This window comes from Piliocolobus tephrosceles, chromosome 19 (assembly GCF_002776525.5).
Source record: "Piliocolobus tephrosceles isolate RC106 chromosome 19, ASM277652v3, whole genome shotgun sequence".
Classification (NCBI taxonomy): domain Eukaryota; kingdom Metazoa; phylum Chordata; class Mammalia; order Primates; family Cercopithecidae; genus Piliocolobus; species Piliocolobus tephrosceles.
Genome location: NC_045452.1, coordinates 2691565 through 2708372, shown reverse-complemented (window position 1 = coordinate 2708372; position 16808 = coordinate 2691565). Strand labels below are relative to the sequence as shown.

General features: G+C 46.1%; 1 protein-coding gene across 2 annotated transcripts in view; it reads left to right on the top strand.

Moving 5' to 3' along the window:
* The first annotated feature begins 1623 nt into the window (after nucleotides 1–1623).
* CLTCL1 (clathrin heavy chain like 1) overlaps nucleotides 1624–16808 on the top strand; it is a 106705-nt gene continuing 91520 nt past the window's right edge. For both annotated transcript variants that reach the window (XM_023192627.2, XM_023192626.2), the window contains exon 1: nucleotides 1624–1749. In XM_023192627.2, the coding sequence (XP_023048395.1) occupies nucleotides 1708–1749 (42 nt within the window). In that variant the 5' untranslated portion in view covers nucleotides 1624–1707. The remainder of the gene's footprint in view (nucleotides 1750–16808) is intronic.

Genomic DNA, 16808 nt, shown 5'->3' with positions numbered 1-16808 from the left:
TTATTAACAATCCTGTCACTTTGCTTAACTACAATTTTCTTACGTTCTTTCTTTTGGGTATAAATTTTTAGTTTTAATCCTCTAAAAGCCCTGGGGAAGGTGATTTAGGGAATGATGGTATTAGTTACTAAAAGATTTATATAATGTTTGGGGTAAAGGGTACTTGGAGTCACAGGCATCACCGCCAAAATAAAGAGATTTGGGAAATGTAGTACTAACCACACAGCAAAATCCAGCTCTATATTTAGCTGATGAGGCCACACGGATTTTAGAAATGGCAGGCTGCAGAGGTCTTGGCTAATAGTGGAAAAGAGATTTAACTTGAAAGTGAACAGTCTGTTCTATTCCTTAACATATTTTTGGCTTCTAGATGGTCAAGCCGTTGCGCAAATAATTCCACCATCCTTGTCTTATTCAAGGTGGGCTGTTCATATCTTAAAATTACCAGTGAGCAACAAGGAAAGCAGCAGAGACGACTATCAATGACACCGTAGGAGTGCCTGTGCTGAATGCCAAGGGCTTCCCTTTCCTGACAGACATCTTTTATGCAGCTGAATCATCTGTATGCAAAACACCTCAGCCAACGGTGCCTCGGAACAACAACTGGCTGCTGGGCAAACCAGGTGTGGGCTCCAGCTTCCACCTGCTACTACTGTCGTGCAGCCACGGGCACTCTGGGTGATCCTCACTGGCCTAGGGCTGGTCATCTGCTGCTAGATGAGCTTCGCTGACTCTCAGCATTGATATTCCAACACAGTGTCCTCTAGAAACAGCATGATCCAGGATAGATGTTTCTTAAAGGAGCAGGGGCCGAGCCTCATGCCGAAACACGTCTGTAACATGTACAGTCACGCGTCCCATGCATCCATGCATTCTGAGACATGCGTCTGGGCTGTGGGATCATCACAAGGGAACTTATACAAACTCAGATGGCACAGCCACTACACAACTAGGCAGCTGATGCGGTCCGCTGCTGCTAGGCTGTAAACCCGCACCGCGTGTGAGGTGCAGAATTCCGCCGGCACCCGTAATGACACACCTGTACCGTGTATCTCCAAATACAGGGAAGGAAATGTCCTTGGCTAAGCCCTCACCACAGGACAGGAAGTTCCAGCTCCGTTATCATCTTATGGGACCACCGTCATACATATGGTCCTCCTCAGACCAAACGGCACATGTGGTTCTTCCAAGACCCTTTTCCATGTTTCTATCACATCCGTGCCTGAGTAAAAAGTGGCCCTGAACTCAACCGTCCAGAGTTGGAGGCAGAACTAGCACCACTGCCCCGCTCCACATGTGGAAGGCGCTGGGCAAGGGCCGCCGCAGACTCCGTCAGGGTTTATCCCCTGAAAACCTTTCACTCGGGGAGCACGCGCACACCGCATCAGGGCAGAGGGCGCGCGGGACTACTTTCCGCGGACCCTCGGAGCGGGCGGAGGGATCCGCGCAGGCGGGTGCGGGGAGGGTGCGGGGAGGGTGCGGGGCGGGGTTGGGAGGAAGGGGCAGGGGAGGGAAGAGGGACGCGGGAGGGGCAGCGGAGGGGGTGGGGGTTAGGGCGCGGTCAGGGAGGAGGGCGGGGGCCGGGACCGGGGTCGGAACAACTGCGCCTGCGCCGTCGCCACCGGTCAGCCCGCGCTAGGGGTCGGCGGTCATCCCTGCCGCTTCGACCGCCGCCGCCGTGGCAGCCGCCTAGGTCCCGCACCAGCCATGGCGCAGATCCTCCCTATTCGCTTTCAGGAGCACTTCCAGGTGAGGCCCGGAGGGCCCGGGGGCTGCGCCCCGCGCTCCGTCCTGTCAGCCGCGCCTCCGCCGGCCGGCCTCTCAGGCTTGACTCCGCGCCCCTAGCCCCGCTGAGTCGCTGCCCAGCTGGCCGCGCCGACTTCCAACCTCCCACCTGGGTTGGAGCTGCGGGGTCCCGGGCGCGGCGGCCGCTCGTGAGGACCCGCTTGGGTGCAGTCGCCGAAGCCCGTTACTGGCGGGCGCCAGCTGGGAACGCTGGTGGTGGAAGCGAACGCCCCCTGGGACGCCCCGCTCAGTGCCCGCGAGGACGCACACAGATTCCCGCTTCAGGCGGGGCAACCCGAGGGCCGCGCCGATCCCACAGCTCCAGGTCCCCCTTGGTGTTCTCCGGTCCTTATTCGCCCCTGAGTTTGCCTCTGTGCTCTGTTTTCGTTCCCAGGGCGGCTTCGCCTGGGAGGACCGTGAACATGCGTGACCCAAGAGAAAAATTTATCAGGGCTAAGCCTAAGTAGGGTTTTCAAGGCAGTAACACCTCCAAAGGCTGCCTTTTTAATAAGGTCCCAGTTTGTTCTCCTTTTGTTTGTGCTCAGGAACATAAGGACTGGTCGCCTGCTTTGAGCAAAGGCTCGGGGTCGGGTGCCTTGCGGGCCGCTCACGGGTCTGCCTGGGAACGGTGCTGGTCCCCTTGTTTACCTGGGGAGGTGCGGCAGAGGAGGGGTCTCCAGCGGCTCCTCCCTGAATGCTCCGTGTTAAATCATCACACTCCCATTCTTTGCGATTCGCTTACTTTTTTCTAGATGAGGAAACCGAGTCTCAAAAGTGTTGAACTCATCTTCATTCAATAAGAAAAGGATTCAGACTCCAGTCTTTTTGACCGCAAAGTAGTACATCGAGGAACATGCTTGATTGAAAGTTCCTGTTTTCGCAGTGCAGAGCACTGTTAGCCCTAGATGCAGACGGGAAAGGCCTTGGGAGCTGTGTAGTGACCAGTCCAGTCCCCTCATTCTGCAGACTGGAAACTTGATATCCAGAGGATCCTGCCAGGGTCACTTGGTTAGTGACACAGTGGAAGTTGTGTGGAGGTGGAAGTGCCCCGACATCCGTCCCCCTGGACTTCATTCTGCCACTAAGCTGAGCTAGCGTCAGTCATGTTGAGGTAGCAAAATACTGCTGCTGCTCATAATAATGAGATGATGTAGTTATCATTTATTGAGCCATTTCTCTTGCCACTTACTAGACTATTGTATTTCATAAATCTCGTTTAATTTAATTCTCATGATAACTGGGGCAGGTAGTGATATCCTGTTTTCTACCATGGGTCACTGAGGTTAATATTATAATTCATTCAGCTAAAGTTACACAGCTAGTAAGTGACAAAGCTTGAGTTCTAACCCAGGTCTCTGACTCCAGTGCCTGTGCTTAACCACTGTCTAAATATGTTCTTTTCAAAGAGCAAGAAAGCAATAAGGCATTTTAGGTGTCCATCAGCGTTTCTAATGTCCATCAGGATTTGTACTGTCCGTCAGAGTTGATACGTTCCATTATCTGGAAAATGCTTGTGGCTTGTGGGCAGCCACGTGAATGAAAGTCTGTGGTTTGTGGTCTCCAACACTGACTGGGTCTTTGAGGCTGCTCTGCATTCTGTAGAGCACACACTGAGTCAGCACACACTGCCTTCACTACAGACGTTTCAAAACTTCAGCCTGTTCCTTAAATCCCTGATCCTGCCACTCCTACCTTGCAACCAGCAGATGACTTGGAGAAAACTAAAGCCATAACTGGGATGTTTCTCACCTTTATGGCTGCAGACTTAGACGCTTGTCTGCAGCCACCCTTTCCTGCTTTCCTGTTGCCTCAAAAGTAGGTGTCCGTTCTTGACTATGCTCTGGATCTGGTATCCTTCCTCCCTAAAAGGGAGCCTTGTTCAGTCATAGCCTCTCTTTGCTGTATTTTCATCCTTTCCCTCTCATGGTTTCTTCCTGTTTGTGTTGGGCAATGCTCACTGCTCTTCCATCTGTACAACCCTCAAACTTCTTCCCCTGCTCTTGTCCCCACGAAACTCTTCTCTTATAGCCGGATGTCATGAAAGAGCTGCTTTAGCGCTTCATTATTTTTATGTTCCCCAGTAACCTGCAGTCTGGTTTTTGTCTCCATTTTTTCCCCTGAGTCTGTTTTTGCCAAGGTTACAAGTCATCCTGCAGGCCTTTTTATAAGGGTCACATTCTGTCTGTGTCCCATATTCTTACATTTTTTAACCTTCTAAAAATATGAAAATGATTTTTAGTTTAGCCATACAAAAGCAGGCTGCAGTTGGCTAATCTTTGCTATAAAAAATAAAATCAGGCGGAGCATGGTGGCTCACACCTGTAATCCCAGCACTTTGGGAGGCCGAGGCAGGTGGATCACCTGAGGTCAGGAGTTTGAGACCAGCCTGGCCAACATGGTGAAACCCGTCTCTACTAAAAAGACAATATTGGCCAGGCGTGTTGGTACACGCCTGTAGTCCTAGCTACTCAGGAGGCTGAAGCAGGAGAATCTCTTGAACCCAGGAGGCGAAGGTTACAGTGAGCCGAAATCATGTCACTGCTCTCTAGCCTGGGTAGCAGACCGAGACTCCGTCTCAAAAAATAAGATGAGATGAGACAGATGAGATAAAGCCCATCACAGCACACGCGTCTTCTGTGATGTCCAGCCGCATCTGATGCTGCACTTTACTGCCTCCTGAGGGTCCTTTCTCTACTGTTTTTGGTCCCACAGTTTCCCAGGGTGTCTCCTTCCTCTCTGCCCACACCCACTGCCCTGTGGGTGCCTCTTGTGCATGAGCTTGGAATCTGTCTTGAGCCCCTCTAATTTTTTCATTCAGGACATGCTGCTGGTGATTTTATGTGTTCCCATAAACTCGGTGTTCCCAAGCCATCTGAGTGTTTTCGGAGTTTCACTGCTGTGTGCCTGAGAAGCAGTAGCAGGTCCTGGTTAAGAGCACAAACTGAGGCCAAACTGAAGGCATTGAATCTGGACTTAGGCAATTACCGGCTGTGTGATTTAGGGCAATGTTTGTAGCTTTTTTGTGCTTCTATATCTTCATCTATAAAATAAGAATAAAAGGCATACTTCTTATCTCACAAGGTAGTTGTGAGGTTTTGAGGTAATAAATGTAAAGCATTAAACAATGACATAATACAGTAATCCCCTTTTACCCATGGGGAATATGTTCTAAGACCCCCCAGAGGGTGCCTGAAACTGCAGGTTGTTCTGAACCCTTTGTACACTTTTTTTTCCTAGTCATACATGTGTATGATAAAGGTGAATTTATGTGAAGCACAGTAAGAGATTAACAATGATAACTAATAATAGAACAATAATAACAATATGCCAGCATCACTACTGTTGGCCTTTGGGGCCATTATTAAGTAAATTGAGGGTTACTTGACAAGCTCTGTAATGCTGCAACAGTCAACCTGGTAACTGACCGCTACTAAGTGACTAATAGGCTGGCAGTGTATACAGCGTGGATATGCTGGGCAGAGGGATAATTCACGTCCCAGGTGGGCCGGTGCAAGATTTCATCACTCTCTGCAGAATGGCATGCAATTTAAAACTTAAGAATTGTTTCTTTCTGGGGTCTTACATTTAATATTTTCAGACTGCAGGTAACAAAGTGTGAAAAAACCACGGATAAGAGGGGACTCCTGTAAAGCACTGTGTCCTTATGAGCTGTAGCTGCCATTGTGACAGCTGCCCACAGAAGAAGGCCAGGGAATGGTCAGCAGGTTCCTCAAACACAGTATTCAGAAATGAGGTTCCCTTTCTCCCCAGATGTGTATCTTGTCCAGTGTCTAGCAAGGAGCCTAGGATGTGTTTTCCCCATCCTGTTGTCCCTTTCTCCTGTTTACTTTTGGCATTGTTCTGCCACTGTCATCATGACTACCATTTCCCTAAACTATGCCATCCTTCCCCACCTTGATGGTCATGCTAGCTTTGTCCTTCTGCTTCCAGTCTGGCCCTCCTGCGGTCCATTCTCCAGCACACAGGCAACGTGATCTTCTCCAAGGATGAGCATCTGCATAAAGTCCTTCAGGGAGTGGTTTTGTGTTTCCTCTGGCATGAAAAGGCTGATCCCCACGTGCTCTTTCCTGTTCTTCCTAGCCCGACACCTGCTCAGCTCTGCTGCCACTCCCTTTGTGTTCTTGCCAGACACATTCTCCCCTCACCCCTCTTTACTCACTGACTCCTGCTGCGCCTCCTGGTATCTGTGGAAATGACGCTGTCTCTGGAAGCTCTCCCTGATTTGTCAGTTAGGAGTTCTTCCTCTGTGCCTCTTTGGGGTTCCTCTTATAATGACCCTCTTCCCAGGGTACTGTAGCTGTTCATTTTCTCTACTGGATTGTGAGCTCAGGAGCTACTATTTGAACTTTTTAGAAATATTCAAATATCAGAGTTGGAAGGGTATTGCTGTTTGTACTATCTGAGGATGGGCTGAGAATTTAGGACATCTTGGTTCAGAAGAGGAATGGTTCAATAGTTTGGTGATATAAACATTTTCTTGAGCCCTAAGTAATTCCCCCCAGCTATATCAAAAGAGCAGCTGCAAGTTTGTAAGCTGTGAAATGTGTCATAGCTCAATACACAGAAAACATAAACATGTTCCCTCAAAGTGTCTCTGAGGCGATGTTCGAAACAGGTGTAGAGACCTTGAGCGTTAGAATTGTAGGAGAAAGATGGTCACGATTTTAACCGGAGCTTCTCTACCTAGGCTGCATGTGAGAATGGCCTGCAGCTTTAAACATATCTCTACTGGATGTTAAATCCAAAGCTGTGAGTGGTGGAGATGGAGCTTTGGTATTCCTTCCCAGGTGAGTCTCACACACAGCCCGGGTGAACCCGTCTTCTGCATGTTAGTCAGTATTAATCATTCAGGAAAGAGGGAGGAAAGTAAAACTGTGAAGGTGTAGATTGAGCTTGAACTGAAAACAGTTCCCATCCACACACACCCGTGTGTGTCTGGAGAGGCTCCTGGGGCTCATGCTCCAAAAGGGGACATGTACCCATAGTAGTCCAGTTCATATTTGGTTTATGTTGCCATTACGTAGCTATGTCATTTTGTGAAGTGGTTTGTGAAGATAATAGTACTAAGACAAATGTACTAAGACGGCTCATTGCATCCTAAAGTTATTGCATTCCAGTGTAAAATGTCTTTTTAAGATACCATGTAAGCTGTTTAATTTTGCCTATTGGCCTACCAGTGCTCCTGGTATTGGAAATACATACTGGCCAGTTAGTTGCCTTCTGACTTGTTTATTTACAAAGCAAGAAGAGTAACCTGCCTCAGCCAGGGTGTCTGGGAGGGTGAGCCTAGTGGGAGTGCCTACCACTGTGACATTGTGAATGACCAAATGGTAAATGAGTTTGAATGGAGACTCTTTGGAAAAACAAATCTTCACCATAAAACATTTAAATGTTCAGAAGCCTAAGCTGCATAAACCAGTGCTTTTTTAGTTGATTGGGTTGAAAGAATTAAGTCCTAGGAAGGTCTGAGTCCAGGTTCCTCTCCATTCAGATATTTCTGTTGCAGGGGCAAGTCTGATGGGAATTAAAATCTTTCAGTTCAACCTCTGACTGTCTCTCCTCAGGGGAAACCACTATTAATGAAGCCACTATATCTTTCCAAAAATGATGAAAAGAATCCTGCTTTAAATATGCTTCTGCCCTTTGCTTTTGTAACTTGACACACTGAAGATCACAGACAGATCACTGCATCTATCTGACATGTTGTTTATCAGTATTCCCTAGGGTAGTAGTTGCTGGCACCCTGTCACCCCCTTCTCTAAGGGGGAATCTTTCTGATTTTTCCTTCCTTTGCTTCTTCCCTGAGACTTGACTGAGTTTGTAGGCTCTTCTCCCGCATTTTCTTCCCCTTCTCTTGAGGCCTGCTGCTGGCCTCCGTGCCAGGGAGATGGCCGTCACTCTTGGCAGGCTGAAGGAGGACGCCACAAAGCTGGGATAGCAAAGTTCAGCGACGAAATTGGAGTCGGATGGATCTTGACAGGCCAGAATCCAACTAGTTGACATTTAACTGGGATAAATATAGAGTCTTGTGCACTGGTGTTAAAATACAGAAAACCTGTAATGGTATAACTTGAGAGAAGTTCTGTAAAGCATTATATAAATGTAGTTAACTATCCCTGAACTAACCTACTCCTAGAATGTAAGTTCTGGAAAAGACCTTAATGTCAACATTCTTCATAGGCCCTCATTTACAAAGCTCCCTCTTTAGGCTAGGAAAGGCTTGTTGATAAGTTTCAAATATGAAATTTTTTTTTATTTTCTCGAGACAGAGTCTCGCTCTGTCCACCATGCTGGAGTGCAGTGGCACGATCTCAGCTCACTGCAGCCTCCACCTCCCAGCTTCGAGCGATTCTCCTGGCTTCAGCCTCCTGAGTAGCTGGGACTACAGGTGCATGCCACTATGTGTGGCTAATTTTTGTATTTTTAGTAGAGATGGGGTTTCACCATGTTGGCCAGGATGGTCTTGATCTCCTGACTTCGTAATCTGCCCACCTGAGCCTCCCAAAGTGCTGGGATTACAGGTGTGAGCCTCCGCACCAGGCCCATTTATTTTTTTGAAACAGAGTTTCGCCCTTGTTGCCCAGGCTGGAATGCAGTGGCGTGGTCTTGGCTCACTGCAGCCTCTGCCTCCGGTGTTCAAGCAGTTCTCCTGTTTCAGCCTCCCAAGTAGCTGGGATTATAGGTGCCCGCCACCACACCCAGCTGATTTTTGTGTTTTTATAGAGATGGGGTTTCATTATGTTGGCCAGGCTGGTCTCGAACTCCTGACCTCAGGTGATCCACCCGTCTTGATCTCCCAAAGTGCTGGGATTACAGGTATGACCCACCGCGCCCAGCCCTCAAAATATGTTTTAAAAACTGTAGATGAACTAAATTGTACTGCCCTGAAAAAAGTAATTTGTTTTACTACTTGTTTACCATCCATGTGCTAGGCACAAGGATAAAGCAGTGAGTGAGACTGGGAAGGAGACAGATACAGAAGGAAAAAATATTGCTGTCTGCAGAGGTGTGAAAACATGGGAATGTTCGGTTCAACTTAAGCATTCCAGCTTCACTGATGTAGGCAGTTGATGTTCTCACTAATACTCTTGTATAAACACAGTTGTAGTCCTCCCAGTTAGACCTCTTCCTTAAGCCCCTTATACATAGAAACCACAGGACTATCAGATGAGTAATTTCTTTTTGCATATTCCCCAGAATCAGATTTTTTTTTTTTAATTTTAGATAGGGTCTCTGTCTGTCACCCAGGCTGGAGTGCAGTGGTACAATATTGGCTCACTGCAGCCTCTGCCTCCTGAGTTCAAGCGATTCTTGTGCCTCAGCCTCCTGAGTAGCTGGGACCACAGGTGTGTGTCACCATGCTCAGCTAAGTTTTATATTTTTAGTAGAGACCTAGCTTCACCATGTTGGCTAGGCTGGTCTCGAATTCCTGACCTCCAGTGATCTACCCGCCTTGGCCTCCCAAAGTGCTGGGATTACAGGTATGAACCACCATGCCTGGCCCCCAGTGTCAGATTTGAATTTTGATTGATTTAATTGCAGGCTTTGAGAACTGAAAAGGATCATTAAACAGCATCTTCTTTACCTTTCTTTAGTTAACTCTTATATATGCCATTTAAAATGTGTAGCAAAGGTCCAGTGCAGTGGTGCATGCCTGTAATCCCAGCACTTTGGGAGGCCGAGGAAGGTGGATCACTTGAGACCAGGAGTTCAAGACCAGCCTGGCCAACGTGGCAAAACCCTGTCTCTACTAGAAATACAAAAATTAGCCAGTGCAGTGGTGGACACCTGTAGTCCCAGCTGCTTGGGAGGCTGAGTCATGAGAATAGCTTGAATGTGGGAGGCAGACTTTGCAGTGAGCCAAGATTACACCACTACACTCCAGCCTTGGCAACAGAGCGAGACTCTGTCTCAAAAGAAAGAAAGAAAATTTTTTAAAAAATGTGTAGCTAGGTCACCTATCAGAATAATGTACTAGGGATCAGGATTCCTTGGTTGTTTCTGCTAACTAGTGAAAAAAAAACCTGGGCCAGGTGCTGTGGCTCACACCTATAATCCCAGCACTTTGGAAGGCTGAGGCAGGTGGATCACCTGAGGTCAGGAGTTTGAGACCAGCCTGACCAATGTGGCAAAACTCTACTGAAAATATGAAAATTAGCCAGGCATGGTAGCTGGTGCCTGTAGTCCCATCTATTCAGGAGGCTGAGGCTGGAGAATCACTTGAACCCGGGAGGCGGAGGTTGCAGTGAGCCGAAATCGTGTCACTGCCCTCCAGCCTGGGTGACAGAGTGAGACTCTGTCTGAAAAAAAAAAAAAAAAAGAAATAAAGAAAACCTCGCTTTTTGGCACATCACTTTTCTGGGACTTAGTTTCTGCATATGGAGAAAAACTCACAGTAGTATCTGGCATCTTAAATGGAAAAGTTATTTTTGTGGGATTGTATTGTATTGAACATTCCTGGCTAAATGAATAGAGAATGGGTTCTCCACTCGTTATACCGTTAAAACTACCCTTGCCCATTTCTGTTTTTTTCTTTGTTTGAGACAGAGTCTTGCTCTGTCGCCCAGGCTGGAGTGCAGTGGCGTGATCCTGACTTGCTGCAGCCTCCACCTCCTGGGTTCTCCTGCCTCAGCCTCCTGAGTAGCTGGGATTACAGGCATATGCCACCAGGCCCGGCTAATTTTTGTATTTTTAGTGGAGACGGGGTTTTACCATGTTGGCCAGGCTGGTCTTGAACTGATCTCAAGTGATCCACCCGCCTTGGCCTCCCAAAGTGCTGGGATTACAGGTGTGAGCCACTGCGCCTGATCCCCTTGCCTATTTCTTTTCTTTTTCCTTCTTTTTTTTTTTTTGAGACGCAGTCTTGCTCTGTCGCCAGGCTGGAGTGCAGTGGTATGATCTCGGCTCACTGCAGCCTCTGCCTCCTGGGTTCAAGCGATTCTCCTACCTCAGCCTCCCAAGTCGCTGAGACTACAGGTGCACGCCACCATGCCCAGGTAATTTTTGTATTTTTAGTAGAGACGGGCTTTCACCATGTTGGCCAGGATGGTCTCCATCTCTTGACCTTATGATCTGCCCACCTTGGCCTCCCAAAGTGCTAGGATTACAAGCGTGAGCCACCGTGCCTGGCTGCCCCTTTCCCATTTCTGAAGACTGCAGGATAGCACTCCTGGTTGAGAACTACTGTCTTAATTTCATCTAATAGTCTTTATCTTATTTTTGGATCCACTCTTCTCAGATGTTAAAACACTGTCTTATTTGTGAGGTCCTTTTACCTTTTTCAAATGCCATACATGTGTATATATGCTCTTAGATAAGGAACTTGACTCAACTACTATTATATAAAAACCCACTATGCTCAAGAGGTTGGATACAGATTATTCAGGGTTACAAATTCTTGATATTTGGAGTTGAAATCAGAATGTCACCATATTAACCCAACATTGATCCCCAAACTGAGAACAAAATGACAATTTAGAAAACTCAGGCCCACTTACATGCACTGCTCTGTCTGGAGAGCATCCAGTTCTATTCTGCTAAAGCCGGAAAATCCGGATGGGTCGACAAGACCAAGAATGGGTTGCTTACCAATACGTGGCCAACTTTGTTTTACTTAATGTCTCCAATCACTACCAAATTATATCGAGGCTAATTCCTGACATCTTGTTTTATCCTTAAACACTTTAGGATGTATCTCTAAGAGAGAACTCTTTGTTATTTTTTTCCAAGTTTTAAAATTGTGGTAAAATACATATAACATAAAATTTATCATCGTAACCATTTTTAGGTGTACACTTTAGCGATATTAAGTACATTCAAATTGTTGTGCAGCCATCACCACCATCCATCTCCAAAACTCTTTTCATCTTGTAAAACAGATGCTCCATACCTGTTAAGAAATGACTCCCCCATTCACACTTCTCCCCCTAAAACCATCTACTTTTTGTTTCTGTTTCTGTAGATTTGACTGTTCTACCTACTGGATATAAATGGAATCATACAATATTTGTCTTTTTGTGTGACTTTTTCTTTTTTTTTTTTTTGAGATGGAGTCTCGCTCTGTTGCCCAGGCTGGAGTGCAGTGGCACAATCTCAGCTCACTGCAAGCTCCACTTCCTGGGTTCAGGTGATTCTCCTACCTCTGCCTCTCAAGTAGCTGGGATTACAGGCGCCCACCACTATGCCTGGCTAATTTTTGTATTTTATCTATTCATCCATTGATATATACTAAGAAATCTTTTTTTTTTTTTTTTTTTTTTTTGAGATGGAGTCTTGTTCTATCGCCCAGGCTGGAGTGCAGTGGCCTGATCTTGGCTCACTGCAAGCTCCAACTTTTGGGTTCACACCATTCTCCTGCCTTAGCCTCCCGAATCGCTGGGACTATAGGCGCCCGCCACCATGCCCGGCTAACTTTTTTGTGTTTTTTAGTAGAGACAGGGTTTTACCGTGTTAGCCAGGATGGTCTCGATCTCCTGACCTTGTGATCCGCCTGCCTTGGGCTCCCAAAGTGCTGGGATTATAGGCATGAGCCACCGCGCCCGGCCAAGAATTCTTTATTTTTTAACTCTAATAACATCACACTTAAAAAAAAATCAGTAATTTCTCATTATCATCCAGTATCTTGTCAGTGTTGTTTCTCTATTTGTCTCGAATGCTTCGTACATTTGGTTTATTTGAATCAGCATCCAAGGAAGGCCTGTGCATTGCATTTGGTTGACATTTTATGTATTAGAGCTGCTTTTTGAAGCGAGCTTTGACCTTTTTTTTAAATACTTAACACAAATGTAGTATTTTATATGTGTACATTTATCTTTTTAATTTCATAGTCCTTTCAAATCTGTTAAGATTCTGGTTGTTACTCTAGTATATTGACAGTCTCAAAGCACACCCTTAGCAGATGAAACAGTACCTGTGTATGACTTTGGGCAGAGTCATTATTCAGAATATTGACCAGCAGATGATTAAGGTTGGAGCTCTGGGCCCTGGCAGCAGACGGAGATCCATGTGGCCAGCACCACTGAGGTGCGGTTCAGCTGTGGACACAAGCTCACTTCATGCTTTTCCATCTCATTCCAAGAGTCTTTTGTTTCATACATTGTTTGGGCTTTTATGTGCTCTGTGTTTTTTTTTTTTTTTTTTTTTTTTTTTGAGACGGAGTCTCGCTCTGTCACCCAGGCTGGAGTGCAGTGGCCGGATCTCAGCTCACTGCAAGCTCTGCCCCCCGGGTTTACGCCATTCTCCTGCCTCAGCCTCCCGAGTAGCTGGGACTACAGGTGCCCGCTACCTCGCCCGGCTAGTTTTTTGTATTTTTTAGTAGAGACTGGGGTTTCACCGTGTTAGCCAGGATGGTCTCGATCTCCTGACCTCGTGATCCGCCCGTCTCGGCCTCCCAAAGTGCTGGGATTACAGGCTTGAGCCACCGCGCCCGGCCTATGTGCTCTGTGTTTTGATGGACTCAAAATGAGGAGAACCTGAATTTGACTCTGAGAATAAAGAAGAGATTAAGTAAATATGAAAATACAAAGCAAAGCTCTCTATTCTATAAGCATGCCACAGATAAGGCTTGGGGTAGGGGACTGATTACCCATGAAAGTTACTTTGGCTACCTCAGCAGAGGTAAGCTAGATGCTTTGCTGAAATGAAGATTTATTCTACCACATTTACTTGACTTCAAGAAAATTAGATTGATTTGGTGTGACTTCTTAGTGAGTCCACATTGGCTGCAGGTATTCATGTTTTTCTTTTCAAAGGGCTCACAAATCTGATGGATAATGTTGTAGAATTTGGAGGGGGAACCTCAAATGCAGCAGTCTTATCTTCTGGAATCCCACTGTCCTCTGTTTTTTTAGTAAATATTGTAAATCCTAGCACTTTGGGAGGCCGAGGCAGGCAAATTACTTGAGGTCAGGAGTTCTAGACCAGTCTGGCCAATATGGTGAAACCCCATCTCTACTAAAAATTACAAAAATTAGCCGGGTGTGGTGGTGCATGCCTGTAGTCCCAGCTACTCGGAAGGGTGAGGCAGGATAATTGCTTGGACTCGGGAAGCAGAGGTTGCAGTGAGCCAAGATTGTGCCATTGCACTCTAGCACGGGCGTCGCAGCAAGACTGTCTCAAATAAATAAACAAACAAACAAACAAAGTAACTTCTAGGGCATTTGTATTATTCTATTTTTCAGGATTTTTCTATTACTTGCAGACAGAGTAAATAATACTAATCTGGCCAGTGGTGGCTCAAGCCTGCAATCCTAGCACTTTGGGAGGCTGTGGCAGGCGGATCACCACAGGTCAGGAGTTCGAGAGCAGCCTGACCAACATGGCCAAACCCCATCTCTACTAAAAATACAAAAAGTAGCTGGGCATGGTGGTGACTGCCTGTAATCCCAGCTACCCAGAACGCTGAGGCTGGAGAATCGCTTGAACCCGGGAGGTGGAGGTTGCAGTGAGCTGAGATCACACCACTGCACTCTAGTCTGGGGGACAGAGCTAGACTCCATCTCAAAAACAAAACAAAACAAAACAAAAACCCCACTAATCTGATCTGTGTCCTCCAGCAATTTATGACCTTGGATGTTGTTGTATAATCCAGCAGGGAACTACACTAGGAGAGGATGATGGAATTTGAACATGGCTGATTTGTGAGAAAGTTGGTGAGACTGGGAGGTTTTCTTTGGTTGTGATAATGTGGTTTCCTGGTTTACTAAGTATCAGTGGTTGCACTTGTGGGACTTCTGTTATCTTTTATTCTTGGTTTACTTAAGTATGTTAACTTTACGTGAGTAAATTATGTCCATCTTCATGGGCTGCTCCTCTGCTTCCCTTCCAAGCCTTGGTGTGTCCTGGGGCTCTGTGCCCTGGGCTCCCAAGCCATTCTCTCACTCTTCACGGTCTCTCTTGGTGCTACCATCCAGTCTCATGACTTCGCCTGCCACATATGACCCCCATATTCTTATTTGGGGGCTTGAATTTTTTTTTTAGACTTACAAAAAAGTTAAGCAATATAATACCTAAGAAAATTTCAAAAGTAACAAGTGCAAAGGACAGCAGGCCGTACCAGATGTTACAAAACCTCCATAAATAAAATAGTGTGGTGCTGATGTATAGGTAGATTTCGGGAGCTCCATGATAGCTGAACACATGGAGGTTCCTGAAGAGCCGTGTGCTGGAAAAGGCAAGGACACCCCTTGCGCCTTTCTCTAAGCGCCTCTTCCATCTGGCGGTTCATCAGTATCCTTTGTAATATCCTTTGTAATAAATGAGAAATGTGTCTCTTGAGTTGTGTTAACCACTCCAACAAATTAGTCAAACCCAGGAAGAAGGTCATGGGAACCCTGGTTTATAGCTGGATGGGCAGAAGTACAGGCTGCAGCCTGGGGCTTGCGATTAGTGCCTGAAGTGGAGTCAGTCTTATGGGACTGAGCCCTCAGCCTATGGGATCTGATACTATCTCCAGGTATATATTGTCAGAATTGAATTAAATTGTAGGATATCCAGGTGGTGTCTGCTGGAGAAACCCCGACACATCTGGTATTAGAAATCTTGTGTTGAGGGATGTGTGAGAACAGGAAAAATACTTTGGTTTTTCCTATCCTTAATAAACCACTGCTAGCATTATTTTCTTTGCTATAACCCAAGATTGGAACATGAAGGGACTTTCTTGTAATAATGGCAATATCAATTGGCAAGTTCTATTTTTAAAAAATTTATTTCATTGCAGCTATGAAGTAATGTTTTGTTTTTTGCTGTTATATCTGTTTTTTGTTTGTTTTGGTGGACTCATTTGGGAACATAATCACCACTTAGTTTATCTTTTCTGCGTTAAAATGGAATATGAATTTCAAACAACTCAGTATTGTGGTCCGAACACGGGCTTTATTATACCTGGTTCCATTATTAATCAGCGTTGTATCTTCTGAAAGATTTCTGAACCCCAACACTTTGTTTTCCCCAAGTGTAAAGTGTGTGTGAGATGCTTGTCTCAGTGGATTAACAGGAGGATGAGATGAGGTGACCTCTTGTCCTGTAGCCTGCTCCACTCAGCAGCTGGAACATCCAGTATGTGCTAGACTCTGCTACAAAAGACAAACAAGGCACCATCCGGAGTTATACTCGCAGTATGAACGGTCTCACTTGTGTTCCTTCCAAAGGGTGGTGGTGATTTTGACACAGTGGTCCATGATCTTTGTTGCTAGTGTGAGCCTCTTCAAGGTTACACAAGGTAACAGATGTTAAATGGTCAAATCAGTAGCAGTAGAATTGGAGCTGAACAGAAGTGTTTAAACATAAAGGTGTCTTATAGGTAGGTCAGAGCAGGGAAATTTATAGAAATAAGCTTGGTGCTTTATGGGAGTGATAAACATTTCTTGAGTGTGTGTTTTCCCAGAGTTTTTCATTGAAGCTTATCCCATTAACAGGTCTTGATTTAGCCCAGTCACTGCGTGTAAGATGGCCTTTGGAGAAAGGCTCCTGGTTTCGATGTACACAGTAGAAGCAGTCCATCAGCCTTGGAAGATGTGCCAAACCTGCTGACTTTCTTATTAACCTCAGACTCTCCAGGAAGTATTCACACTGACTTAGAAATTCCTTCAAATCAGATTTAGACAGATTTGATGATATGTAGGGAAATATTTAAGCAAAAACCTTTGGCCAATTCTTTTTTCTTGCCTTTTGGAGAAACCAGGTTTTGTGTTTCCTCCCCTTTTCCCTTCTGCTTCCCTTGCCTTCACCTCTCCAAGACCTCCTTCCTTCCAAAGCTCTCCTCTCTTCAAAGTGGTGGGCTTATCTGTGACACCTTATCTGATGGTGTTCTTTGGGAGTTCACCCCCAACTCATCTCTTCCTGTCTGTGTCACTTGTGGCATCCTTGACACTGCCTAGTGTCATCCTGCACATGTCTTATCTCCACTGTGGGTTGGTAATCCCCTTGAGAGTTGATTCACAGGCTTGGGTGGATCTCTCACAGGTATAGAAAAGCAAGCTAATGTTTGCTTCAAGTGTTTACCT